The sequence below is a fragment of the Pygocentrus nattereri genome, chromosome 15 (genome assembly GCF_015220715.1).
Source record: "Pygocentrus nattereri isolate fPygNat1 chromosome 15, fPygNat1.pri, whole genome shotgun sequence".
NCBI lineage: Eukaryota > Metazoa > Chordata > Actinopteri > Characiformes > Serrasalmidae > Pygocentrus > Pygocentrus nattereri.
This window is the reverse complement of record NC_051225.1, coordinates 25,873,410-25,901,118: the sequence shown is the minus strand read 5'-3', so window position 1 is coordinate 25,901,118 and position 27,709 is coordinate 25,873,410. Positions and strand designations below refer to the sequence as shown.

The 27,709-nt window shown below is 41.7% G+C and overlaps 1 protein-coding gene across 3 annotated transcripts; it reads right to left on the bottom strand.

The window, feature by feature from the left end:
* Positions 1-4,451: 4,451 nt before the first annotated feature.
* On the bottom strand, positions 4,452-26,381 carry creb3l3a (cAMP responsive element binding protein 3-like 3a). Of its 3 annotated transcripts, none has more exons than XM_037545148.1 (11): positions 26,224-26,336; positions 26,058-26,145; positions 25,839-25,952; positions 21,025-21,265; positions 20,609-20,742; positions 18,789-18,899; positions 18,573-18,679; positions 16,285-16,353; positions 16,087-16,171; positions 14,773-14,869; positions 4,452-5,364 (listed from the first exon to the last, which is right to left on the bottom strand). In XM_037545148.1, the coding sequence occupies exons 2-11, from the start codon at positions 26,133-26,135 to the stop codon at positions 5,048-5,050; spliced, it is 1,353 nt and encodes a 450-aa protein (XP_037401045.1). In that variant the 5' UTR covers positions 26,136-26,145; positions 26,224-26,336; the 3' UTR covers positions 4,452-5,047. The 3 variants fall into 3 exon arrangements, with proteins under 3 accessions (XP_037401045.1, XP_037401046.1, XP_017567506.1); XM_037545149.1 differs by having other exon boundaries at positions 26,108-26,145; positions 26,224-26,300; XM_017712017.2 differs by lacking the exon at positions 26,058-26,145 and having other exon boundaries at positions 26,224-26,381.
* Positions 26,382-27,709: the final 1,328 nt, after the last annotated feature.

Sequence of the window (27,709 nt, the reverse complement as noted above, 5' to 3'; positions counted from 1 at the left end):
AACAAAATTTGAAATCAGGTGTCTTGAATGCAGTGGGCCAAGCAAAAGATTATAAATCTTACTTTCCTCAGGAAGAGTTTCAAAATTATGTATGTTTTGGCGTACATAGTTCCTAAGTAAGTACCTGAAGAAATGTGTTGCTGGGAGGGAGAACTTATGTTGCAGTTGAGTAAATGAGGCAAAATGCTTATTAAGGTACAAATCTTTTAAAGCAACTATGCCTTTTAGTTTCCAACTGTGAAAAGTTGCATCAGACAGTGAGGGTGGAAACACATGATTATGACACACAGGAGCATAAACAGAGGTACCAGGTAGTTCACAACACTTCTTAATTTGCTGCCATATTCTCAAACAGTTGCGAATTATTTGGTTATTCACTTTTAAGTTGAGAAGACTAGGTGTTGAGAAAAGAAGAGATGGGAGCTTCATCCTTTTTAAAGCTGCCCTCACTTCCACCTTACTAATTCTCTGCACTTCCTGATCCACTATCTCTCCCCCTGTTGTCCTCCTCTCTCTCTCTCTCTCTCTCTCTCGTTTTCCTCATTCATTAGTTCTTCAAAGTACTCCTTCCATCTACTCAACACTCTCTGTTCACTCACTAGTACATTTCCCTCTCTATCCTTTATCAGCCTAACCTGCTGTACATCCTTTCCAGCTCTATCTTTGTATTTAGCCAAACAATACAAGTCCTTTACTCCTTCTTTACTGTCCAGCCTCTCATACAGCTCATCATAGGCCTGAGCCTTTGCCACCATTCTTTTTGCTATGCAACTAGCCTCACAGTACTCCTGCCTACTTCCTTCATCTCTCTGGTTATCCCACTTTTTCTTAGCTGCCTTCTTCTTCTGAATACTCTCCTGGACTTCCTCATTCCACCACCAACTTTCCTTGTCTTCTTTCCTCTGACCAGACGAAACACCCAACACATTCTTGCCAGTTCCTCTCACCACCTTAGCTGTAGTTTCCCAGTCCTCAGGTAGCTCCTCACTGCTCCCAAGGGCCTGTTGCAATTTTTCCCTGAACTGCCTGCAACCATCCTCCTCCTTCAGCTTCCACCATCTAATCTGTGGGTCTGTCTTCACTCTCTTCCTCTTCTTTGTTTCTAATGTCATTCTACAGACAACCACCCTATGCTGCCTTGCTACACTTTCCCCTTTTACCACTTTACAATCTCCAATTACCTTTAGGTGGCATCTCCTGCTAAGGATATAATCCACCTGTGTGCACCTCCCTCCACCCTTGTATGTCACCCTGTGTCCTGTGCTCTTCCCTCTTCTGAAAATACGTGTTCACCACAGCCATTTCCATTCTTTTTGCAAAATCTACAACCATCTGACTTTCCGCATTTCTGTCTTTCACACCATACATACCCAGCACCTCTTCATCCCCTTTGTTTCCTTCACCACCATGTCCATTGAAGTCTGCACCAATCACCAATCTCTCCTCTCTAGGGACACCATCTACCACTTCATCCATCTTACTCCAAAATTCCTCTTTCTCCTCTAACTGACAACCAACCTGAGGTGCTTATGAATTGACCACCAACTATCACCATCAACCTCCAACTTCAGGCTCATGATCCTGTCTGACACTCTCTTTACTTCCAGAACACTTTTCCCAAGCTGTTCCTTTAGGATTATTCCTACTCCATTTCTCTTCCTCTCTACAGCATGATAGAACAGTTTGAATCCACCTCCAATGTTCCTGGCCTTGTTTCCTTTCCATCTGGTCTCCTGAACACACAGAATATCTACCTTCCATCTCTCCATCATGTCTGCAAGCTCTCTGCGTTTACCAGTCATTGTCCCTATATTCAGAGTCCCTATTCTAACCTCCACACTCCTGCCTTTCCTTCTCTCTCGCTGCCTTCTAACCCGTCTACCTCCTCTCCTCTTTGATGGTCTTCGACCTACAGTAGTCCAATTCCCACCGGCACCCTGCTGGTCAACAGCACCGGAGGCGGTCGTTGTTAACCCGGGCCTCGACCGATCCGGTATGCCAATCATATTTGTGATCCGCATGATAGTTTAGCACAAGTTTTACGCCGGATGCCCTTCCTGACGCAATCCTCACCATTTATCGGGCTTGGGACCGGCACCAGAAGTACACAAAGTACAACCCTAATGGCTGGTTTAACCTAAAACCAACATACAAAGGCATTTCTTGAACATTCTACAATATATTTTGAAAGTCGGTGGAACTTCTCTTTAAACGCTCACTACTTAAAAATAAGGGTATGTAAAGATATGTAACTTGCCAAATGTTGAGAAATGACGCTGCTGTCAGGGGAGTGACGCGCTGACTTGAACGTAGCCGTTTTCCCCCTGTGGATCAAATCCTGGTTAGCCGACTAGCTTCACACACCGTGACACCAAAATTAAATAAAACGGAGAATTTTGACCCCGGGGAGGGCTCACAAGTGTGCCCTGAATTTTTGTGCTGTGCTACTGAATTTAATCTGGGTCAACTCGGTGCTTCAAAAGTCCATCGGTTTGCAGAGGAACGGAAGGGAAAACGAGGGCGCTTTGCACTGGCAGCCTCCCTCACCTCCTCGTGAGGCGCACGGAGACGCGTGTGGATTGAAGCTCGCGCAGCTCCCGGGGGAAATGGCGAGTGGATGAAAGATACCTCTCTCCCTCTCTTCATGATTAAAGAGAGAGTCCCAGAGTGAATGAGAAGCCGACAAGTACAAAAGCTTTGAATTCTCAATGAGGAAAAAAACGGCCCTGATGACTTTCCAGCTGCAATACCGCAGACCGCTGTAGTGTAAATTCAGCTTTTAGTGAGGTACAGTGCTAATTTTCACACGACACATCAGGTCACGTGGGACCTCACGTCCCTCTGCTGTTTTATGGCATCTCCTTTTGCTCATTTATATGTTAGTAAGCGGCAGAATTAAAGAGGAACTCCGCTGATTTTTCAAACACTCTACATAATGAAATAGTTGACGCGTAAACAGTCATTTAGAGTGGTTTAGAGAAAAATGCTCACAATTGATTTCAATGGCAATGACAGGAACTAGACGTCTTAAGAGTTTAATGGCTCTGAAAGCTCCCTCACAAAATGAAATGATTAGATATACTGTTTAATGTCTGATGCATTGCTTTGTGATAGTTTTGAGATAAAGTTTTTGCTTAAAATGTATTTTAGTCCACTTTCTGAAATCCATTCATGGCAGAGGGGTACATGTAGGGGCATTGTGAGGCAAAATAGTCCCCAAATAAAACTTATGAGTATATGATTATCAGATGTAGGACTATTTCAGATACATGATTTCAATCTAGCAAATCTATACCTGCACACATAGACTGACATCTTGTACATTTTCTATCCATATCTTGTATAATCTGGAATATATATCCATCCATCTATCCATTTTCTAAGATGCTTCTCCGTCAGGGTCGCAGGGGGGGTGCTGGAGCCTATCCCAGCAGTCATCGGGCGGAAGGCAAGATATACCCTGGACAGGTCGCCAGTCCATCGCAGGGCAGACAGACAGACACAGACAGTCACTCACACACACACTCACACCTAGGGGCAATTTAGCATGTCCAATTGGCCTGACTGCATATCTTTGGACTGTGGGAGGAAACTCACACAGACATGAGGAGAAGATTCAACTCCACACAGAAAGGCCCTCTGGTCACCCTGGCCCAGAACACTTTTTGCTGTGAGGTGACAGTGCTACCCACTGCACCACGTGCCACCCCTCTTTTGTCAACAGTACATTTCAAAACACATGTAGTGGAGGGAAAATAAAATGGCTGTATTTGTGTTGTAGACATCATAACCACTCGCTCCCATCACCACCGATGTAAAGAAATCCGAACCTCTGTTTCTCTACAATTAAGCATTTTATGTCAAACCACTCTGAATGATTTGTTTACATCTCAATGACTGAATTGTTCAGAAAAATTCTCGTTTAAGTGTCCCCTATTCTCTGAAAGCTTGTAATACCTGAATCCACCCTACCTGTGCTGTCCTCAAACAGTGTGAACCACTTTAGAGCCTGGTTAATTCTACTGACAAAAAACAGTAGTGTTTCTGTAGCTTTTTAAAATGGACACTTCAGCCAACGTGAAAAATGTAAAAGTGCTATATGTTGCACACAAGTCTACTCACCTCTTGCCACAGTAGTCTGTTTAGTGAGATTTTCTGGTTTAAAGGCTTGAAAAACCCCTTTCGTTTAATGTACCTTGAAATTTTGAATGACGACAAAAGCTTGGGGGATCCTTGGGGCATCCTTGGGGCTACAGTTTGAAAGTTGTTTTGCCAGCTGCCAAATTCTTCAACTGAATTATTCCTCCAAAAAATGAACAATGCAGGGATGCTATGCTGCACTGCAGAATGCTATGCAACATTTATATTTAATGTTAGTTTTAAGCTTGAATGTCACTTTTTAAGGCTGGAGGTCGTTTCACTTTCTACTTTTGTTGTGTCATAGCCCATAATACAAGTTTGAAGTATTTTATTTAACACACCATAAAATGAACTGCATAAAGTGCTTGAGCTACAGACAAAATTGTTATTTTTTACAGTGCATTTGTTTGTTCTCAAGATTGATAGAATCATCATTTGAAATATATACACAGGCAGTTGTCCAAGTATGATTTGGAGTTATTTGTACACAGCACAGTCAAAAAAGCACATTATAGCTTTGGTTTCTATGTATTGGTTTTTTCCTAAAGCACAGCTGTCATCAAAGGACGTTAAAAAAATGAATATGCGGACTGGGACAGATTCCAGGAATCATTTGGAATGGATCTCTTTTTTCTCTCACAAGAGGTTACGGCCTTCTCCTTGAGCTGTATGAGAAATTATTAGTAAGTTACACAAGCGTATCCAGCAAATAAACCAGAAAACAAGTTGATTTTTTTTTGGTTTTACCAAGCTTACACAAGCTACAAAAACTAAAGGTTATAAATGTTGTGTGCTTCTCATTAGCTCTGCAGGAAAAGGAGAAAAGGCTTTGGCTCTTTTTGGCTACAGATTTCCTCTGTAAAAGCAGTGGTGCGGAACTTGCCCTGGGCAAATCCCCCTCCGCCCTTCACATGTCATCGGCATGCGGCCGGAGTCTCGAAGCACTGCGTGGCTGACTCAAGGTCACCGTTGCAATGTGCCCGGTGATGGGGTCTCCATGGTGATGGCCGTCATGCTGGTCCAGACTGGTGTTGTTGGCTCCTAGGTCATAATTAGCCAGGCCTGGTCCCCTGTGAAGCTTTTTCATTAGAGATGATATGTCCTCCATACCTTGGTCTCTAGGGAAACCAGAGTGAGACTTGGACTCATCCACTACTGAAAACGGATGCTCAAGGGCATGCAGCACCCGAGAGGACTGTAGGTTGTGCAGGGACCGTGACTGAACTGGAGAGGATTAGAGGAGAAAAAGGAATGAGTCACAAAGGCCAACATATACTGTAGGTGCTGTTTCACATGCTGGAAAAAAAACGTATCTGAGACAATGACATTCTGTAATGCACCTGAGCCACAGGTTTTGTATTTCTTTATTTTTCACCAAATCCGTTACGGCAGATATGTAAATTATAGCTATGATTAAATGTAGGACGTGCCTACAGCATAGCTGTTGTCAAAGATTGTTAAAAAAACAATGCAGAATTCCAGTAAATCATGTGAAATGGATTTTCCCTGAGGGTAATCTTTGCTTTTTCGTTTGTTTGTTTCAAACTGATTATCCCAGCTGTTTATTTTGATAATATTTTACTGGCTGTTTGGGGCTGGGGGGTGAGGGGGTATTAATATTTGTCATACCCACTTTCATTCTTGGTTTCAGAATCACTGCACCCCTAGTAACTATACATTTATAAGCCTGAAATTTGATGACTTACAAATTTTTGTAGTCAATTTCTGTCACTGGGGTGGTGCCCTCAAGGCAGGGGTCTCCAGTGTTACCCACAAAGAGCCGTGCGGCTGCAGCGTTTCATCCCAAACATCCAGAAGCTCACCTGATTCTATGTGTTAAATCAATTGGTCTCAGTCTTCAATCATGTGTGGTCCTGCATTACGGGAATGAAAACCTGCAGCCACACCGGCCCTTTGTAGATAAGACTGGACACCCTCACCTCAAGGGTACCTTTAGTTAGGAAATATAACGTATTCTATTGCGATTGTATTTCCTAAGTTTCGTAGACTCTGTCCTGAGCCCTGGCTTTTTATTTCATGTCTGTTTAAAAAGATTATTACAAGCTACAAATATGCCCCTTTTACTGTACATTTAACACTCATTTATACTACACAATTAGACCTTAAGAATCTTAATATACCTTGGAGGGTACATTTACATTGTTTGTATATTGCCAGACTGAAATATCTCTGCAAAGTGCCCTTTTTCTGACAGTGCACAGGTGCTATATTAAATGAACAACAAATTGGTTCATAATAATTTTTACAGGACATCATGTGCATTGTCTTTTTTTCTTGCTGTAAAAAGAAATCCACTATCACAAAACACCACAGGCCTGCATAACCTAAGACAGAGAATACAGCGTTTCTTTAATGGATTAACACATTTTATGAACATTCTTCAAAACATTCTTTGAAAATAATGGAAATACCACATGAAATGAACTATGGAAAAACTGGCTTTTTTTACAATAACAAAAACTTTAGCTAGTTATTTGTGCAATTTATTGGCGACTTTATGTTCAGTTGCTATTTAAGATGTATCACTGCTTTATTGGTGGGATTTCTGAGAAGGGTTTGACTAAATCGGGGGGATTTCTCACGCTGTGGTAATGTGTGCATCTGTAATAGGTCAAAGTTTCTGAGGATAAATCTTGCCAGGTGGTGGTTAGTACTGCACCAGAAGGGGGCAGCCAGGAGCAATGAAGCTTTTGGAACTTAAGCCGATCCAATAGCTCAATTCCCAAGGTAAGATTGAGTCTCTTATCATTGAAATGTGTCTTCAAGATTGGACATATAAAACACAATTTTTATCTGTATTGACCAAGAGGCAGCTTGTATTAAGATCTTACAAAAGATGGTTCTTCAAAGGTTCTTTAGTAAAGAAAATTGCTCTACGCAGAAGCATGAACACTCAAAGTACCCTTTGCATGATTACAGGGTTCTTTGCATCATGAAGGAGTTCTTCAGAATAATGGAGAATGTGCTGGAGATGGTTCTATACAGAACGTTTTTGAAAAGGGTTCTGATATTGTGATGATGTCAAGCTTGTAACAACAGAAGAACCCTTTTTGGTGCTATATAGAATCATCCATCCATCCATTTTCTAAGCCGCTTCTCCGTCAGGGTCGCAGGGGGGTGCTGGAGCCTATCCCAGCAGTTATATAGAATCATTTTCAACATTAATCTTATGAAGGGTTCTTTGGATGTTCCTGGTCCTATACATAACCTTTTTCTTTACTGAAGATCTTTTTTAAAAGTGTATTTGCCTCGAATATGGTGGATCGTCTTGTGTAGTACTACTAAAGAGGATTGCGCTGACATGTCCGACCTCATGAGCAACGTTTGTCTTATTTGTTAGTTTAACACAAGCTTAGCGTCCTGTGTCACCCGTAAATTGAAATATATTAGGTAAACTTAACTGTTTGCAGCTTTGTTTTTGTTAGCGCTAGATAGCACAGCAGTGTCCAATAAAAGGCTAACTATGCAAGCTTTGCAGTTGTGTACATCAGGGTGCATTAGCCCTGCTTCTGGTGACTTACAGCCCCACATGGTTTCAACTATTCCCTACATTAAAACACCTCATCAGCTCATCAACTGATTTTCAATTGAGCCTGTTGTGAGCTGAATCATGTATGTTGGGTCAGGGAACTTCTGAATCCGCTGTGCTGTGAGGTCGAAGCAAATAAACAGCGCTGACCTAAACACAGTATTGAATGGAAAATACCACTGATTACTTCCAGCTACGAGTTACTGCTGCTGTGAGAACATTGATAGACAGTAATGTTTAATCACTACAAAAGAAATCAAGTCAATTTGTCACAGTTGTTCATAAGTTCTGGGGGTTATGAAGGCTGTTCTGTCAGTCTTTTGTTTTGTTTCAGCATGCTACTTTAGCCAAAGGCTGCTGTGCTACTAATTCACTAGCTTTACATTAATACAGTGAAATAACCTAAGATATTTCAGCAGTTTAGTCTCATTATCAGCCTGCCGAACCCAGTTAGCTGTAGAGGACACAGATAGGCTAGTTAGCACTAGCTTCTGTGAAATTGAAAGGTGGTGCAGCTTTGTTCATTCATAAACAAAGTTTGTTCTTCAACGCCCATATTGAGTTTTATTGTTTTACCTAGGCCGACACAGAACCCACAGACTTGGGTAACATTAAAAGGAATAAACATCACTCATAATGTCGGATATGCCAGTAAAACGCTGCACTCATAGCAGGACTCAGTACAGTATGCTGTGCCATGCTGGGGTCAGTTCACACTAAGTGGCTACATGCTCAGAAGATGGCACTAGAAATCAGTTGACCAATAGAGAGTGCAGGTGAATGCCCTCTTCTAAGACCCACCCCCTGTTCAAAAGTGCCAAAAGTCAGAAGCAAAAGAAATATTTCAGAAGCAAAAAACCAATTATGGAAGTAAAAAATATATTAGCAAATAGAAAAATATTAAAGCAAAAACTGGCAAAATAAGTAATACATCTTATATCAAAATGAGTAGTACATTTTTTTAACAAGTTGAAGTTTGATTAAACTCACATTATTTTTTTTATTACATGATGACATTTTGATATTTAATATTTTACATGTGCCTCTCCTTGGATCACCACCTTATCGTGGTGGAGGGGTTTGCGTGCTTCAATGATCTTAGGAGCTATGTTGTCTGGAGCAAAAGCTCCTGGTAGGGTCTCCCATGGCAAACTGGTCCTAGGTGACAGGTCAGACAAAGTGTGATCCATAATAACCCCTATGAAGACACAAAAACAGGACTTGTGTACCCTGCCCGGAACAGGGTTACCGGGGCCCCACCCTGGAGCCAGGCCTGGGGGAGGGGCTCGCCAGCGAGCGTCTGGTGGCCGGGCATTTACTGATGGTGCCCGGCCGGGCCCAGCCCGAAGGAGTTACATGAGTCCCCCCTCCCATCGACCCACCACCAATGGGAGGGGCAGTAGTAGGGGTTCGGTGCGTTGTGGATCGGGCAGTGTCCGAAGGCGTGGGCCTTGGCGTTCTGATCCTCGGTTGCTGAAACTGGCTTTTGGAACTTGGAACGTTACCTCACTGGCGGGGAAGGAGCCTGAGTTGGTGCGCGAGGTTGAGAGATACCGGCTAGATATAGTCGGGCTCACCTCAACACACAGCTTGGGCTCTGGGTCCAATCTCCTTGAGAGGGGCTGGACTTTATTCTTTTCTGGAGTTGTCCATGGTGAGAGGCGGCGGGCAGGTGTGGGCTTTCTCATAGCCCCTCGACTCGGTGCCTGTATGTTGGGGTTTTCTCCGGTGGACGAGAGGGTAGCTTCCCTACGCCTTCGGGTTGGGGAACGGGTCCTGACTGTTGTCTGTGCTTATGCACCGAACAGCAGTTCAGAGTACCCAGCCTTCTTAGAGTCCTTGGGAAGGGTGCTTGAAAGTGCTCCTCCTGGAGACTCTATTGTCCTACTGGGGGACTTCAATGCTCACGTGGGCAATGACAGTGAGACCTGGAGGGGTGTGATTGGGAGGAATGGCCTCTCTGATCTGAACCCGAGTGGTGTTCAGTTTTTGGACTTCTGCGCAAACCACAGTTTGTCCATCACGAACACCATGTTTGAACACAAGGATGTCCATAAGTGCACATGGCACCAGGACACCCTAGGCCGCAGTTCAATGATTGACTTTGTAGTTGTGTCATCGGACTTGCGGCCATGTGTTTTGGACACTCGGGTAAAGCGAGGAGCTGAGCTGTCAACTGATCACCACCTGGTGGTGAGTTGGATCAGGTGGTGGGGGAAGATGCCGGTCAGACCAGGCAAGCCCAAACGCATAGTGAGGGTTTGCTGGGAACGTCTGGCAGAAGAACCTGTCAGATTGATCTTCAACTCACACCTCCGTCAGAACTTTGACCAGATATCGGGGGAGGTGGGGGACATTGACTCAGAATGGGCCATGTTCCGTTCCTCCATTGCTGAAGCGGCTGACTGTAGCTGTGGCCGCAAGGTAGTTGGTGCCTGTCGGGGCGGTAATCCTCGAACCCGGTGGTGGACACCCCAGGTGAGAGATGCCGTCAAGCTGAAGAAGGAGTCCTACCGGGCATGGTTGGCCTGTGGGACACCAGAGGCAGCTGGCAGGTATCGACAGGCCAAGCGATCTGCGGCTTCAGTTGTTGCCAAGGCAAAAACCCGTGTATGGGAGGAGTTTGGTGAGGCCTTGGAAACTGACTTTAAGTCGGCTCCGAAAAGATTCTGGCAAACTGTCAGGCGACTCAGAAGGGGAAAGCAGTGTGCCACTAGCACTGTATATAGTGGAGATGGTGTGCTGCTGACTTCGACTGAAGACGTCAGTGGGCGGTGGAAGGAATACTTTGAGGACCTTCTCAATCCCACCGACACATTCTCCAGTGAGGAGGCTGAGTCTGGGGACATGGGAATAGGCTTGTCCATTACTGAGGCCGAAGTCGCTAAGGTAGTTAAGAAGCTCCTTGGTGGCAAGGCTCCAGGGGTGGATGAGATCCGCCCTGAGTTCCTCAAGGCTCTGGATGTTGTGGGGCTGTCTTGGCTGACACGCCTTTTCAACATTGCGTGGACATCGGGGGCGGTGCCATTGGATTGGCAGACTGGGGTGGTGGTGCTTCTTTTTAAAAAAGGGGACCGGAGGGTGTGTTCCAACTACAGGGGAATCACACTCCTCAGCCTCCCTGGCAAGGTCTATGCAGGGGTACTGGAGAAGAGAGTCCGGCTTATAGTCGAACCTCGGATCCAGGAGGAACAGTGCGGGTTCCGCCCTGGTCGTGGAACACTGGACCAACTCTTCACCCTCTCCAGGATTCTGGAGGGTTCATGGGAGTTTGCCCAACCAGTCCACATGTGCTTTGTGGATCTGGAGAAGACATTCGACTGTGTTCCCCGGGGTATTCTGTGGGAGGTGCTTCGGGAGTACGGGGTACATGGCTCTTTGCTATGAGCCATTCAGGCCCTGTACAAACAAAGCTGGAGTTTGGTTCGCATAGCCGGCAGTAAGTCAGACTCGTTCCCAGTGAGAGTTGGACTCCGTCAGGGCTGCCCTTTGTCACCGATTCTATTCATAATTTTTATGGATAGAATTTCTAGGTGCAGCCAAGGGATGGAGGGTGTCCGGTTTGGTGACCTCAGGGTCACATCACTGCTGTTTGCAGATGATGTGGTCCTATTGGGGACATCAGGCCGCGAACTTCAGCTTTCGCTGGATCGGTTTGCAGCCGAGTGTGAAGCGGCTGGGATGAGAATCAGTACCTCTAAATCCGAGACCATGGTTCTCAGGCGGAAAAGGGTGGAGAGCCCTCTCTGGGTCGGGGATAGGCTCTTGCCTCAAGTGGAGGAGTTCAAGTATCTCGGGGTCTTGTTCACGAGTGATGGTACAAGGGAGCGGGAGATTGACAGGCGGATTGGTGCTGGGTCAGCAGTGATGCGGGCTCTTTACCGGTCTGTTGTGGTAAAGAAAGAGCTGAGCCATAAGGCAAGGCTCTCAATTTACCGGTCGATCTACGTTCCCACCCTCACCTATGGTCATGAGCTTTGGGTAATGACCGAAAGAATAAGATCGCGAATACAAGCGGCCGAAATGAGTTTCCTCCGCAGGGTGTCTGGACTCTCCCTTAGAGATAGGGTGAGAAGTTCAGTCATCCGGGAGGGACTCGGAGTAGAGCCGCTGCTTCTTCACGTCGAGAGGAGCCAGCTGAGGTGGTTCGGGCATCTGGTTAGGATGCCTCCTGGACGCCTCCCTCGGGAGGTGTCACAGGCGAGTCCACCTGGGAGGAGACCCCGGGGAAGACCCAGGACACGCTGGCGCGACTATATCGCCCAGCTGGCCTAGGAGCGCCTCGGAATCCCCCTTGGAGAGCTGGTGGAAGTGGCTGGGGAAAGGGAGGTCTGGGCTTCATTGCTTAGGATGCTGCCCCCGCGACCCGAACCCCGGACAAGCGGAAGATAATGGATGGATGGATGGATGGATATTTTACATGTGGATTTGTTACATTTTAATTGAAACATATAGCACAAAATTAACTCCATGTGCTACTGTCATAGTAGTGCGCTCATGGTAGTGTTGTGGAATCAGCCATTATATTTTGACACTTGTGCATGGAGCTGCCCTCGAAGGACTGAACAAATTGCATCTATTGAAGCACGAAGTGTGAAGGTTTGAGAGTGAAGAAAAAAGAAGCTTGAATGCTAAAAGAGTGCACTTGTAACTGTAGCACCAAAATGGAGCGGAGCAAAATCACTGGTGTGGTTTGACAGTCAGCAAGAGCGCAGCTGGTCATGGAAAATGACTGTTATTCAGGACAGTGAAATCAGCAGAGCAGCAAAGAAAAACCTTAAAACAATGCAAGAAGACCTTCAGCAAGAGAATTATAACTGCTTCACCATAAGGTGTGAACTTGCAACGGTAGGTGAGCAGTGTACACACACCTCAACCTAATTCATACAGAAAGGCGAGATGAAGACAAGCCACTACTACTGATGGAAAAGTATGGAAAATTTAAGTTTCAAACAATGTACTATCTCATCTGTAAGCCGTGTCATGGCTACGCCATGCATTGCTGTCTCACTGACTTGCTTACTCAGCGTAGTTGATTAAATAACTGGAGATGAAAGCTGGCCAATGCCTTCAGAAGTATAAAAAGAAACATCTAGACTTTTTACATGCAGACACCCTGTTGGATAGCAGCTCACTAATCAGCAAAACATTGACCTGATACAGACAAATCAAGGCAACCTAGAAGTTCATCAGCAGTCATTGCTGGAAGCTGGCCAAATCAGTCTGCCAATTTATTTTGAGTCAACCCAAACAAGCAGCACTAACAAGAACTTGGGCCTCACAAGGCCCAGAAATAGGCGACATTCTCCGTCCTCTCTTTTGAATTCTCCTCTTTAGCTCACCCCACAGGTTAGGTCAGATGACTGTCAAAAGCTTGATTTGGTGGTCATTGAACCATTTTATGTGGATTTGGATTACGTTTTGGATCATTGTACTTCTAGAAGAACCAACCACGACTGTTTTAGGCATCAAGATTTTCGATCACCTGGAGTTCATAATGGCATTTATTCCTTCTTTTCTTAGGCTTTCTTTTTATAGTTTATTAGCTTGTTGGCATAGAGGTGGCATCTAATGCTAGCTTTGAAGACTTGGTGACCCAGTCATTTTCTGCAAACATCTAACCATGTTTTTTTCCCATTTTCCCATTACCTCCCCCATGAGTCTTACAGGCAGTCTCTCTACAGCTCTGGTTGTTTTAAACGTCTTACTCTTTGCCCTAATAATGGATGTTGCCATTTTCATTCTGTTTCTAGCTGTTTTTATATCTATTGCCTGACTTACAAAATGTCACCACACTTGTATCTCATTTCATGTGCATTCGCTATTTTTTCCCATCTTGACGAATGATTAAGGGAATTTGGCTTCTGTAGAACCTAATGAGAGAAACAAGAAGCATAATGACCACTTAAGCATTCACAAACACACAGTTGGACTTAAAAAAAAAGAAAGCCAAATGTAAATGGAAACATGCTTGAGTAACACTTTCTTCATAAGAATTTATAGAGGTAGCAATGAATATTTTGTTAAAACAACCAAAAAATGATGAGGATTTTTGTTTACCTTTTTTTACCTATAGTATTTTTATTAAGGTTGCCAATAATTATAGGGCTGAATATATGCTAAAGCAGTTACGCATGTGTATATCCTCTCTAAACTGTTTTATTTCCTAAAACCAGAATGAGTCTGTATTCCTCTTTGTTTTAGTGAGTTCTCATTCTGAAAATGAGTTACCTACCTCACATTACCTAAACAACACTAAACATTTCCCTGCAATATCAGATATGTTTCCCATCAGAAGAGCAGTGGTGCTTACTGCAACATGAACAATATCTTGTGATGCAGAAAATGTTTCTATTACCCATTATTATTATGCATTAGAGATAAAGAGGCAAAGTATTGTGCTGTACATCAGCATAAGCAGTGAGCAATAACTAATTTATTATGTATTGAACTAAAAATTCCCCATTATATTTCAGTCAGGCCTCTTTCTTTTCTTCATCACAGATCAATTTTGTATAACAAGATGCAGTAAAATCAACCTAAATTACTGCTTTGTGTGTGATTATTAACTAAAATGCTACAGATTTGATAGAGTTTCAGCTCAAATGCACTCAAATGCAGTCTGTCTGTCCTGTGAGATCATATCAGGACAAGTTCAGTCTGTAAAAAGATGCTAATTTAAAGTGCGTGTGACCAAATGCACCAAACTTCCCACCACGACCTCCAATTACCCTGCTACACAGAGGAATGGGTGAACTAAAAATTGATCTTGCGCATAGCCACTAACAGCTGCCTGAAATTTGCAGCTTTCATCCACACCAGTGATTTAAGACACGGGGAAAATGACAAAGCTGTTGTTCATTCTACCAAACGTCCATCATTTCCTTGGCTCGATCCAATAACTGCCACAAAGTTCCACCTCAGGTCTAATGGCTTGTTGACGTTAATGGTACATTGCACACTTTGCTTTCAATCATGCGCATTCAGTACGGGCAAAAGGATGAGGGTGGCCAAAGCGGTCTTTACCCACATGGGCTTCGAGACGGTCTCAGCTCAGATTGTGATGGTATTAGTGGACTGACCTCTCAGTGGGCTGAAGTCTCCGGGTTGGCTGACCTTGGTCTCGGTGAAGGGCTTCAAGCTGGGCAGCAGAATCAGGGTAAAAGACAGCAGCAGCACCTGTGGGACAGAAACAGATGGACAGTTCGAGTAAGATGGCACAGTGCAGCTGACAGCATGGCATAACATTGGACTTACTGCACCACTGACAGAGTTAGAGGTTAGATATACTTGAGGCTGCAGCTCTTTGCCTAGAATATCCTCTCTTGAGCTTATTTACTGACAGACACCCTTGCTTGTTTTGATTTTCCATAAGCTTGACGTAAAATATGAACAATAGACATCCAAATTAAAGCTTCTGCCACAATTTCCTCTTTACTACAAATGAAGTCAAACAGCCAAAACATGTTTGGTTTGAAGTTTGCTTAGTTCTGTATAGGAGCTACAGGGCTAAAATAGCTAACAGCTAGCTTAAAGCCACATGGTTAGCACTGGGCAGTAAAACAGGCAAAAACTGTTTTCTTCAAAGCAGCATATGCTTGCCCATTTTTATAGATATTAGCAATTTATAAAGTGTCATAAACCACATAAGCAAATCAATATGAGGTTACATATTTGCAAAAGGGTAACCTACTGGCTATGAGCTTCTATTACCTTTTAAGCTACTTGCTTTGTGTAAATTTGACCTTTAGCTAAACAGTTGTCTACACAGTGTGTACAGTACTGTGTAAAAATCACTTGTCACTTAATTTCCAGTCAAACTGCCATTAAGTTCAAGTTATTCATTTTTCATTGTATCGCAAAAAGCAGAAAACATGTCATTAGAATAAAATATGACAAAACTAAATATAACAACATATTCTGCAATATAGTGTGTCTACCCTCTGCATATATTACAGCTTCCACTTGCTATTTTAGAATTTGGCTGCATTTTTTTCTTCTCAAAATCCAAATAATCCCCAAAATATTCAATGAAGTTTAGCTTTGGAATTTGAGGTGGTCAATCTATTAGTCCAAGAGCACCAGCAGCTTCTTTCTTTCATGAAAATATTCTATTCAGTGTTGGAAACCTTTTTCACTTATTTTTATTCAGCCTTATGTAGATGTATTTCCTTATCTAATCACCTAAAAGTATAAAAAAGCACTAATAACTTTGTTTCGCTGTTTTATCTAGAAGTTAAATAAATGAAGGATGGTCTCAGGCTATTGCACAGTACTATATTTGATACAGAGCACATCCTTAGGCAGCTGTCATGTGGATAGGAGAGTGCATGAATGTTTCAGATTTGTTTTTTGAGTTTGTATGTCAGTGTTTGTTTGCCTGTTATGTTCCTCACCAGAACACAGGTCCCAGTCTGGGCAGGTTTGTTGGTTCCATTCATGACCATTGCCTGCAGTCGACGCAGCTGCTCCATCAGAGACCTGAGCCAGTCAGAGAGAGAGAAACCAGAAGAAATAATGTGATATTTGCAGCTTTGGCACAGAAGAACAGGGGGCTGGAACTATGAAGGATGGATAATAAGGCATTCCCTCACATGTTGCATTTCTCCAGCTGGAAAACTTTCCTCTGCAGCTCTTGGTTCTGCGCACTGCAGGCTGCCATCCTGGCAAAACAAATTTCCCAGAAGAGCTCAGCTTACATGCAAAGAGAAGCATCAAGCTTTCAAATCAGACCTAATCTGTTCCACTTGCAAACCAAGAGGTAATATGTATGTAACATGTAGTAGATTATCAGTGTTTTATTCATTCACTGTAAAAGATATTGTGCACTGGCTGAATCTCTGATGAACTTCTACTCCCTATGTAGTACATTATGTAGGTCATGAAGAAGCAGCTTCTTCACTCACATAGTGCACTATATGTATGTTACAAAGCCATTTATATTAAACCATAAGCAGCTGTTTGACCTACACAGTATACTATATAGGGAATAGAAAACCACTTAAGATTCAAGCTATGTTATATACTTTTTATACATTTTCAATATGAGTTCACACTGAACTGTAGTAAACAGATTAGTTGCATGATTAGGAGCCCAAAAAAAACGTTATATTACAATCAATAAAGCAACTGAATAAGCATTTACACTACCAGTGAAATGTTTGGACAAACCTATCCATTTGTAACAATTGTGGACATATCAAGTTTTTCGACAGAATAACAGCTGACATAATGGAAAACAAATGTTTATTTTTATAATAAAGATGGTATTAATCATAATATAGCACTTATATTTCTAGTATGTTATGTAAAGCTCAGTCACAACAACATATATCATAATCAGAAAAGTGGTCTGTAGTGCATGCAATCACTCAGAAAAAATTCTGCCTTTCTACCAAACAGAGTGATTTAGACCCTGTCCTCCCTCGCCAGAACACAGTTCATTGGTTAAAATACATTAATAATAATAGAAAAAATAAAAAAATCACTCAATGAGAAACACAAAGTAAGGATAATTGGATATTAGGATAATAATATAATATAGGATATTAGGCATTCAGATATTAGGATAATAGTGATTTTGGTTCCAAATGTACATTTTTTACTCTAAATTTCACTACAGTGCAAAATTACATTCCAGAAATATTATTTACATTTTTGTTGTTTTGGACATAAATGCATACATTGGTATCAAAAATTGAAATTTTAGTAGGGGTGCGCAGGTGGGAAATGTGGGCCAGCACTGAAATTGAACATTTTTCTGCACATATCTGTCAACGTCGATACATAAATATATAGATAATGTAAATATTGAGACTATATCTATCTATCTATGCAGTATTGCAGAAAAATGTAATCTAGTGTAAAATATATTGGGTTTGTTTTTTCAGCTCACCCAGGGCCTATGGGCATGTACCAAGGGCTGTCTTGACTCATTGTAAGAACTTTACTAACAGAACAACAAAAAAGTTAACTTCAGTTCAATATCGTATTATGCCTAATCAAAATCCTGATGCTCTCCACAACATTTCTGAACATCTTCCATTACTGCTTAGCAACTGTTCCACTGTCTGCCCTTAGCACAGTTTTTTAAGTAACCAGCCAAAGTTTCCTGCATATGTATTTTGACATGAAGCTTCAGATATTCAAAACCTGTGCCTGAGGGATCGTTAAAAGCAATACCCTGGTAAAGGAGAGGATACCAAAGTTGTTTCCAAAGTTGAAGAGAAAAGTTGGGCCAAAAATGGGTCAGCAGTGATATATGAACTTTCTACTTCCACACCAAAAGTGATCAAAGGTGATGTAAATTGTCCAGAAACATTTTTATGCCCACCATAGAAAATAGCTGTTTTTTGTTTCTTTATTCAACCAAAGAAGATAACCACAGTTCCAACACAGGCCTATAATTTTTGGAAATGTAATATTCATTTTATCATGTATCCTCAATATTTATTCAGTTGTATGTCATAGAATTTTAAGCATAAGCTTTTTCATCAAAATGTCTTGCAAATTGCAAAACAATGGGGTGTCTCTAAACTTTTGACTGGTAGTGTATCTCTCAAACATAATGCTGTTAGATATTTTCAATTCCAGCAGAAATTGATCAGCGGCTACATTAAAAATATTGTCATTTTTCATAACAGTCTCACTAAAATGCCACCCGGTGTTTGTGACTGGCATGCTCATTTAACAGGACCAAATGAGCACAAGAAGCTGTCATGAGCCAATGTGGTGCTCATCAGAAAACACTGCACATCATTACAAACTGCTTGTTTACAGCCTGGCCCTGGTTATTCTCCCGCTGTTGTTGAGCGGGGAATGGATCCAAGGCCCCAGTGCCTAAGGTCCCATGCTTCATTGCTTTTGGCAGTGAACTCAATACCTGCTCTCCAGTCCATCTATGTATTCTTTCTTCTTCTTCCTGCTTTCTTGGGCAGACTGCTTGTTCCGGATCTTTCGCCTGATTTTCTTCAGGATCCTCTCTTCAAACTGCATTGAAGGTCAGGGAGAAAAAGAAATGGTTATTTTCATGAAATATAAGCAAAAGCAAATGTCTTCGCTTTTTTTCTTGGAGGGGAGGGATGAGAACATGCAGTACTTTGGTAAGAGGCAGTTGGCTTGGTAGAGTCACCCCCTCCTTGGCAAGTAACTTTTTCTCATCCTCATTGAGAACCAGCTCCTGGTGGCACTGCTGCGGCGCCTGCGGAGGCTGAAGGAAGAAGAAATTCGTGTAAATCCAACAACCTATGAAATGTACAGCGCACTTCACGCAGTCTAGCAGGCTGAGTGCAGGCAGTTTGGCTGCAGAGCAAAGACCCATCACTCTCTCACTCATGTACTTGAACATGTCACGAATTTGGGTCCACTTCCATCAGTCTGTACTGAAAGCTGGAGGTGTAAAAACACATCAGCGCAAGGAGAAGCAACATAAATCTGAAGGCGACAGTTCAACCGCATTGATTATATGCCAGTAGCAATGATAGTCAGTGAAGTATGCATTCAAACTGTGGCTAAAATAAAATTCTTAGGGTGATGGGGTACTATGGACTTTTTTTTATTTGAGTTCTACTGATATGTAAATAGTTTCTCCAGTCACGCTATATGAAAAAAAAATTATGGGCATATAGTTTTTATATGTGAGATACAGTTCAAGTACATCATTTTGTTTAAAAAATGAAACAACATTTTGATGCTTTCCATCATACATCACAAAAATGCTCAGTGTAATAAACAATGAAATTTAACCATTAAAAATCAGCTTTTAGCTACAGAACACATGCAAACAGAAATTCATTACAGGAAGCTCTAAAGCTTTGCTCAGTGGTGTCATATGAACATTTTGAACTATCAAAATCTCACCCCTGCTATATTGTAAATGTAAATAAAGGATGATTAAAAATATAGAACAGACATCAAAGTACATTAAGCAAAAAAAAAAAAGAAAAACACTTTTGGCTATTTTTATACAGTACTGTATTTTTTCAACTGCATTTAATAGTTACTTTTAACCGAGTTGAATCTAATCAAATCATAATGAAATTTAAAGCTGGTACAACTAATCAATGTGGATAGATGTATATATATGTATATTTTTCTTTTTGCATGCACATGCTCTGAACTTGATTTCACTTCATTTACACTCACATTAGTGAACTGCTTTCTGAGTGACAGCACTGGGGTGATAACTGCTACACGAGGGTCTCGTTTCAATACCTTTAAAACATGTCTCACCACTCACATTTGCGTAACATCTACACTACAGTAGTGGCCAGTGGGGAGGAGGGGAGAGTGAGGAATTTTTAAATCAGGACACATTGCCCCTTAGCTAGGTTAGCCTCAGTGAGCTAATTGACCAAGCAAACTTTTTAATGCAAAATATGTGAACATAAAGTACATCAAATTTGGGAGTAATTGCTTTATCTAGCTATAGGCTCTGGTTTAAAACGGTGGTGTTTTGCCTTTATTTGTATACAAGGATTTTAGATTGCTGGCAGAATAACATGATGAAGTTGTATCAGCAGTCATGCATAAGTCATGGAGTAATTTGCTACCTCAAACCCAGTGTGAACACACCAAATCAAAGTACACTTTTGTGTTGTCTGATGCCTCACCCCTCTAAGGACTGCTGAGGTAATAAAATGATCAGGAAATGGTAAGGCCATATGGACAATGGCATATTAAAACCAGAGGTAGAAAAAATGCATTATTTTTTGTTCTTAATTTTCACTGAATGTTTTGTCAGCATGACGGTAGCTGTCCTACAAAGCTGTCCTTACTGTATGTCATATATAACAGATGGAGGTATTATTCAAATTTGATATTATGGTGCCTACAGACATTTACATCCATACTAAATACTAATACTACCTAGTGCAGTCGCCATGTCATACAGTTCGACTGTGTATGTAAAGTACCCACAGGTTCTGGTGTGCCGGATAGCAGCAGGTCCTTGACAGTGAGAGGGAAAACGATGGCCGGCCGGACCTGGGCCACTTCAGATGCAGGCTGCATCCCTCCAGTCCGCTCAGGGAAAATGCCAGAGCCCCAGCCATCTGCAGAAACAGATAATAGCATTTGTTTGCCTTTGTGTATGTTTGTGTAACCACACATCGATGGGGCACATGAATAATCGGCTGTCTTAAAGGCAAACAAAACGAGCCAAAAACAGAAAAGTCATGCTATACAACAGCTTTGACCGCAGACAAAAATATATGTTTGATTTGTCTGGAATGGAACAGAAGAGCAATAACTGCCTGAAGTGTTTATAAAGGAAATGGCTATTGATCTCCGACCGCTGTGAAGCCGTTTTTACAAATAAGTGCTGAGTGACTCACTGAAATCGATGGGCAGCCTAGTGTCTGGAGGGGGGGCGTGCCGTGGTTGGGGAGGGAAGTAGCAGGACTCCAGAGGAGGGCTTCCAGGGGGTGCAGGACTGTCATTGTGATCTGAATGAGGGTCTTCACTTATCCCGCTGTCACTCGGAGAGGGCGACCATAGTGGAGAGCCAGACACAGAATCATTTCCACTCAGTAGGGCGTTAAAGAAGTCTTCACCGCCCTGGGATGGCATTATCATCTACCAATCAAAGATACACTGAACATCACCTACGCTGAATGCACTTGAATCCCCTTGAAATGGGGCTGCATGGACAGAATGTCATATAGCAATAATTATACCATATGCATATTATCATAAGCAAATGCATTTTATCACAAAAGCAAAAAAATTGCTATTGCTATATTCCTTGTAGTATATTAAAGCACATTGGTGAACATTTGCTGTGACATGATTACAGATGGACAGCACTGTTTCATGAATGTGTATGTATACAACCACTATATTTCCAAAGTATGTCTATCACCATCACCACATATGAGTTGGACAACCAATTTCAAAAACATGGACATTAATATAGAGACCCCCACTTTAATGTCATAACCTGATGAGCCTCCACTCATCTCAGAAAGCTTTCACAAGATTTTAGAAATATGTATACACTATATTGCCAAAAGTATTCAGTCACCCATCCAAATCATTGAATTCAGGTGTTCCAATCACTTCCATGGCCACAGGTGTATAAAACTAAGCACCTAGGCCTGCAGACTGCTTCTACAAATATTTGTGAAAGAATGGGTCGCTCTCAGGAGCTCAGTGAATTCCAGTGTGGTACCATGATAGGACGCCACCTGTACAACAAGTCCAGTCTTGAAATTTCTTCGCTACTAAATTTTGCACAGTCAACTGCCAGGAGTATTATAACAAAGTGGAAGCGATTAGGAATGACAGTCATGAGTCAGTGGATGCTGAGGCGCATAGTGTGCAGAGGTCACCAACTTTCTGCAGAGTCAGTCACTACAGACCTCCAAACTTCATGTGGTCTTTAGATTAGCACAAGAAGCACAGTGTAGAGAGCTTCGTGGAATCGGTTTCCATGGCCAAGCAGCTGCATCCAAGCCTTACATCACCAAGTGCAATGCAAAGCATCAAATGCAGTGGTGTAAAGCGCCACCACTGGACTCTAGAGCAGTGGAGACGACGAATTCTTCTGGAGTGACGAATCACGCTTCTCTGTCTGGAAATCTGGTGGATGAATCTGGGTTTGGTGGTCGCCAGGATAACGGAACTTGTCTGACTGCATTGTACCAAGGGTAAAGTTTGGTGGAGGGGGATTATGGTGTGGGGTTGTTTTTCAGAAGTTGGGCCCTTAGTTCCCGTGAAAGGAAGTTTTAATGCTTCAGCACCAAGAGATTTTGGCATTTTTGACAATTTCATGCTCGCAACTTTGTGGGAACAGCTTGGGGACAGCCCCTTCCTGTTCCAACATGACTGCGCAACAGTGCACAAAGCAAGGTCCATAAAGACATGGATGAGCGAGTTTGGTGTGGAAGAACTTGACTGGCCTGCACAGAGTCCTGACCGCAACCTGATAGAACACCTTTGGGATGAATTAGAGCGGAGACTGTGAGCCAGGCCTTTTCGAACAACATCAGCGTCTGACCTCACAAATGCACTTCTGGAAGAACGGTCAAAAATTCCCATAAACACACTCCTAAAACTTGTGGAAAGCCTCCCCAGAAGAGTTTAAGCTGTTAAGGGTGGGCCGACATCATATCAAACCCTATGGATTAAGAATGGGATGTCACGCAAGTTCCTAAGTTCATTCTCTCCCTATTAGGCAATGCTACTGCTACAAAGTTTGGTAAGTGAAGTTCTCTGAGACACGTGAAGCACTACCATATCTTTTTGAACCACCACTAACATCATTGTGGTAAACAGTGATTTTGTGTTAAAATGTGCAGAAGTGTGTTCTCTGTAGAGGATGTGTTAACTTATTCTTACTTAGAAAATCAACCAAATGTAATTTGACCAGGTGTGCCCAAATTATTACATATGACTGCAATAATAATAATAATAATAATAATAATAATAATAATACACATTTATTCATATAATTGTCTTCAGTTCAAAGTGCTTTACAATAGGGAAGCAAATTAAACCCAGCAGAAGAGAAGAAACAGAATCAGAGAAGATAAAAGCATTGTAAAAGGGAATGGACAAATTTGAAGAACAAGATAGTGCTCTATAAATAAGTAAACTAAAATAATAACCAAAATAAATAATTGCTCATAAAAAGTCAAAATGATACAATAAATAAAACAAAAGCAAAGCAAAAAGATGTTGCTAACTGAAGGTGCTTGCCATATGTCTTGTAAGAGGGAGTTTCTAGGTTTGGTAGCACATAAAGTTGTATGCAAAGGTTTAGGCTTCCCTGGTCAAATTATGTGTTTTCTTGATTTTCAAAGTGAAAATAAGTTGCCACATTTTTGACATAGAACCCCTTTGTGCAAAACATTTTAATGCACAATTATTATTTACTGAATGTAACAGTTATTAATTATCAATTGATAGCAAATAGATGGAAATTGTGAAAAGTGAAATCATGTATTTGAGCTTCTTCCATGAAGGAAGATGTGTTCGTCCATTTTCATTGATTGAAAACTTTGCATGTGACTCTGTGCTAAAAGCATCCTCTTCCTTTCTTTTGCATTTCGTTCTTGGAACAAAAAGTATTCCTGCCTTTCGTGACTGTATTGTTGTGAAGCATGTTCAGTTAAAGAATCTGATACAGTGGGTTGCAAAAGTATTCATACCCCTTGAACTTTTCCATATTTTGTCACATTACAACCACAAACATAAATATATTTCACTGGAATTTAATGTGAAAGACCAACACAAAGTGGTATACAATTGTGAAGTGGAAAGAAAATTATACATGAATCAAAACATTTTTTACAAATAAAAACTAATAAGTGCGACGTGCAAAAGTATTCAGCCCCCCTCAGTCAATACTTTGTGGAGCTACCTTTTGCTGCAATTACAGCTGCAAGTCTTTTAGGGTATGTCTCCACCAGCTTTGCACATCTAGTGACTGAAATTCTTGCCCATTCCTCCTTGCAAAACAGCTCAAGCTCAGTCAGATTGGATGGAGAGCGTTTGTGAACAGCAGTTTTGAGATCTTGCCACAAATTCTCAATTGGTTTAGGTCTGGACTCTGACTGGGCCATTCTAAACACATGAATATTCTTTTTTTAAACCACTCCATTGTAGCTCTGGCTTTATGTTTAGGGTCGTTGTCCTGCTGGAAGGTGAACCTCCGCCCCAGTCTCAAATCTTTTGCTGACTTCCAACAGGTTTTCTTCCAAGATTGCCCTGTATTTGGCTCCATCCATCTTCCATCAACTTTGACCAACTTCCCGGTCCCTGCTGAAGAGAAGCACCCCCAGAGCATGATGCTGCCACCACCATATTTGACAGTGGGGATGGTGTTTTCAGAGTGATGTGGCAGTGTTATTTCTCCGCCACGCATAACGTTTTGCATTGTGGCCAAAAAGTTCTATTTGGTCTCGTCTGACCAAAGCACCTTCTTCCACATGTTTGCTGTGTCCTCAACATGGCTTCTGGCAAACTGCAAATGGGACTTCTTATGGTTTTCTTTTAACAATGGCTTTCTCCTTGCCACTCTTCCATAAAGACCACATTTGTGTAGTGCACGACTAATTGTTGTCCTGTGGACAGTTTCCCCCACCTGAGCTGTGGCTCTCTGCATTTCATCCAGAGTCACCATGGGCGTCTTGGCTGCCTCTCTGATCAGTGATCTCCTTGTTCGGCCTGTAAGTTTAGGTGGACGGCCTTGTCTTGGCAGGTTTACTGTGGTGCCATACTCTTTCCATTTCCGGATGATGGATTGAACAGTGCTCCGTGAGATGTTCAAAGCTTGGGAAATCTTTTATAACCTAAGCCTGCTTTAAACTTCTCCAAAACCATATTCCTAACCTGTCTGGTGTGTTCTTTGGACTTCATGATGCTGTTTGCTCCCCAATATTCTCTTAACCAACATCTGAGGCCGTCACGGAGCAGCTGTATTTGTACTGAGATTAGATTACACACAGGTGGACCCTTTTGAGTCATTAGCAGTCATCAGGCAACTTCTGAATGCAATTGGTTGCACTCAGGGAAAAGGGGGCTGAATACTTTTGCACGTCGCACTTATTAGTTTTTTATTTGTAAAAAATGTTTTGATTCATGTATGATTTTCTTTCCACTTCACAATTGTATACCACTTTGTGTTGGTCTTTCACATTAAATTCCAGTGAAATATATTTATGTTTGTGGTTGTAATGTGACAAAATATGGAAAAGTTCAAGGGGTATGAATACTTTTGCAACCCACTGTATATGAGAAGGTGTTGGTCCATTACTCCATTAATGGCTTTTAAAGGCAAATAAAAGATTTCAAAATATATTCTGTATTGAAAAGGAATCCAGTGAATCCATATAAATATTGCAGTCTTCTGTAACAGCAATTGCAAAGGCCAACATCAAGATAATGATTAACAAACAATATATTGCACAGGCCTGCCTACAACACCAGGCTTGTAGCTCTATTAGTAATCTTAAGACTGTTTTTGTGAGTACTATGAATTACTTTAGGTTATATTAAATGTCTTTTGAAATGAAGTTTGGGTCTATATACAGCCCAATCTTATACCAAATATACCAAAGCTTCAAATAAATGAATCTGAGTGTCCAAGAACAGTTCTAACTTTAAATAGAAGGCCGGCTGTATGTTTGCGAGATCCATCACTTACGTTAGGGTCCTGGACTGGCCAAGGCTGCTCATTATGATGCATCATCTCCTCATGGCGTAAGATGCCGTCGTTCTTGTCAAAAAGCAAATCCAGCAGTTCTATCCCATCACAAGCCTGCAAGCATATGAAGGTTTCTCTTATGTAATGCTCTTCCTGTCAGTTTGATTAATTGGGTGAAATTACAAATGAGAGAGTCCTTTCTTTCTACTTGACACGCACACACACAAAGAAAAGTTCTGCAGTAAAGTTAACTTTCACATTTTCTGGACCTTGGTCTTCGGTGTCTGTGTGCCACATCTGGACTAGCCTGATAACAAAGACATCGTTTAGCATGACAACAGCAGTCTTTCAATCTGTCACTGAATCCCAAACAAAAAGAGCTTACCTGCTCTGAGTAGTGTTCCATTACCTTGGCCTTGGGCTATACCACCATTAAAGCAAAGACAATGGTTGAAAAAAAGGGAAGATTGTCAGTTTCTTAGTCCAGCCTTGCTCCCTCACTGATATCACTCTGAGGACAAAGTTTAAACTCCAACACTGCAATCAGATCATCATTAGCGGGCCTGGGTGCCTATTGGCTCTGGTTGAAGGTGACGCATGACTAACAGACGCAGATAAAATGATGAAACAACAAAGAATATGGCCCCAATCTCGTGACTACTAGCACAGCTTGTAATCTCACACTCCAAACACCTTACAAACAAATGATTATTAACAAGTAATCCTGCTTAGTTTAACATCTGTTTCTCTAATGAGAGCATCACAATTCTGGAAACCTAGTGATCCTTGCCAGTAATGTGTTAGGTTTTCTTGCCCTGAATGGGCTGTTTGGCGTTTCTGTGTGAACACACCCCCCATACCGACCAGCACAGCTCAAGGGTCATGTAGCTCCAGTTTGTTCCAGGTAAGTTTGACTGCATGACCTTTAACACAATTCAGATCCCTCCAATCAAGTTCTTTCACACTGGCAAGGTTTATTGGAAATGAAAATCTCTCCTGACATTATGAATGGAATGGAAGCTTTTATGGAATTAAAAGCTATAAAAAGCTAAAAAAAAAATAGTAATTAATTAAGATGAATTAAGATTTTTTTAACTAATTTTGAGATTTTTAAGGTTACAGTTTTAAGTTCTTTTGTATACATATTAGAGCCATCACATCAATGCCAAGTCCTCCATGATTGTATCTCTCTTATTCTTGCTCTCATGACTACGCAAGATGGTTCTTTAAAGATTCTTTAGTAAAGCCAATTGTCCTATTTAGAACCATGAGTTCTATATGCAACCCCATTTCCAAAATAGTTGGGATGCTAAGCAAAATGCCCTTTACATACACATTCATGAAACAGTGGTGTCCATCTGTAATCATGTCACAGCAAATGTTCACAGGGGTGCTTTAATATACTACAAGGAATATAGCAATAGCAATTTTTTGCTTTTGTGATAAAATGCATTTGCTTATGATAATATGCATATGCAAATGCAAATCATTTAAACCTTGTATTTAATTGCTAATAGTAAAAAAGTGAATGTGAAAAGGTAAAAAAGTCACATGTTACATATTAAAACTGAGAATGTTATTGCTTTTGAAAAATGTATGACCATGCAACCATGGCAGCAACACGTTTCAAAGAAGTTGGGATAAGGGAATGTTTACCACTGTTTCCTTTGTTGTATATTACATTTTATATTGCAACAAATGTTTTCAGTGAGTGACAGGTTTTAACTGCAGGCAGGCCAGTTTTACTAGGAGTTGTGCTGTTGTAATACATGCAGAACGTGGTTTTACATTGTCTTGCTGAAATAAGCAAGGCCTTCCCTGAAAAAGATACTGTATAGATGCCAATATATGTTGTTCCAAAATCTCTACAT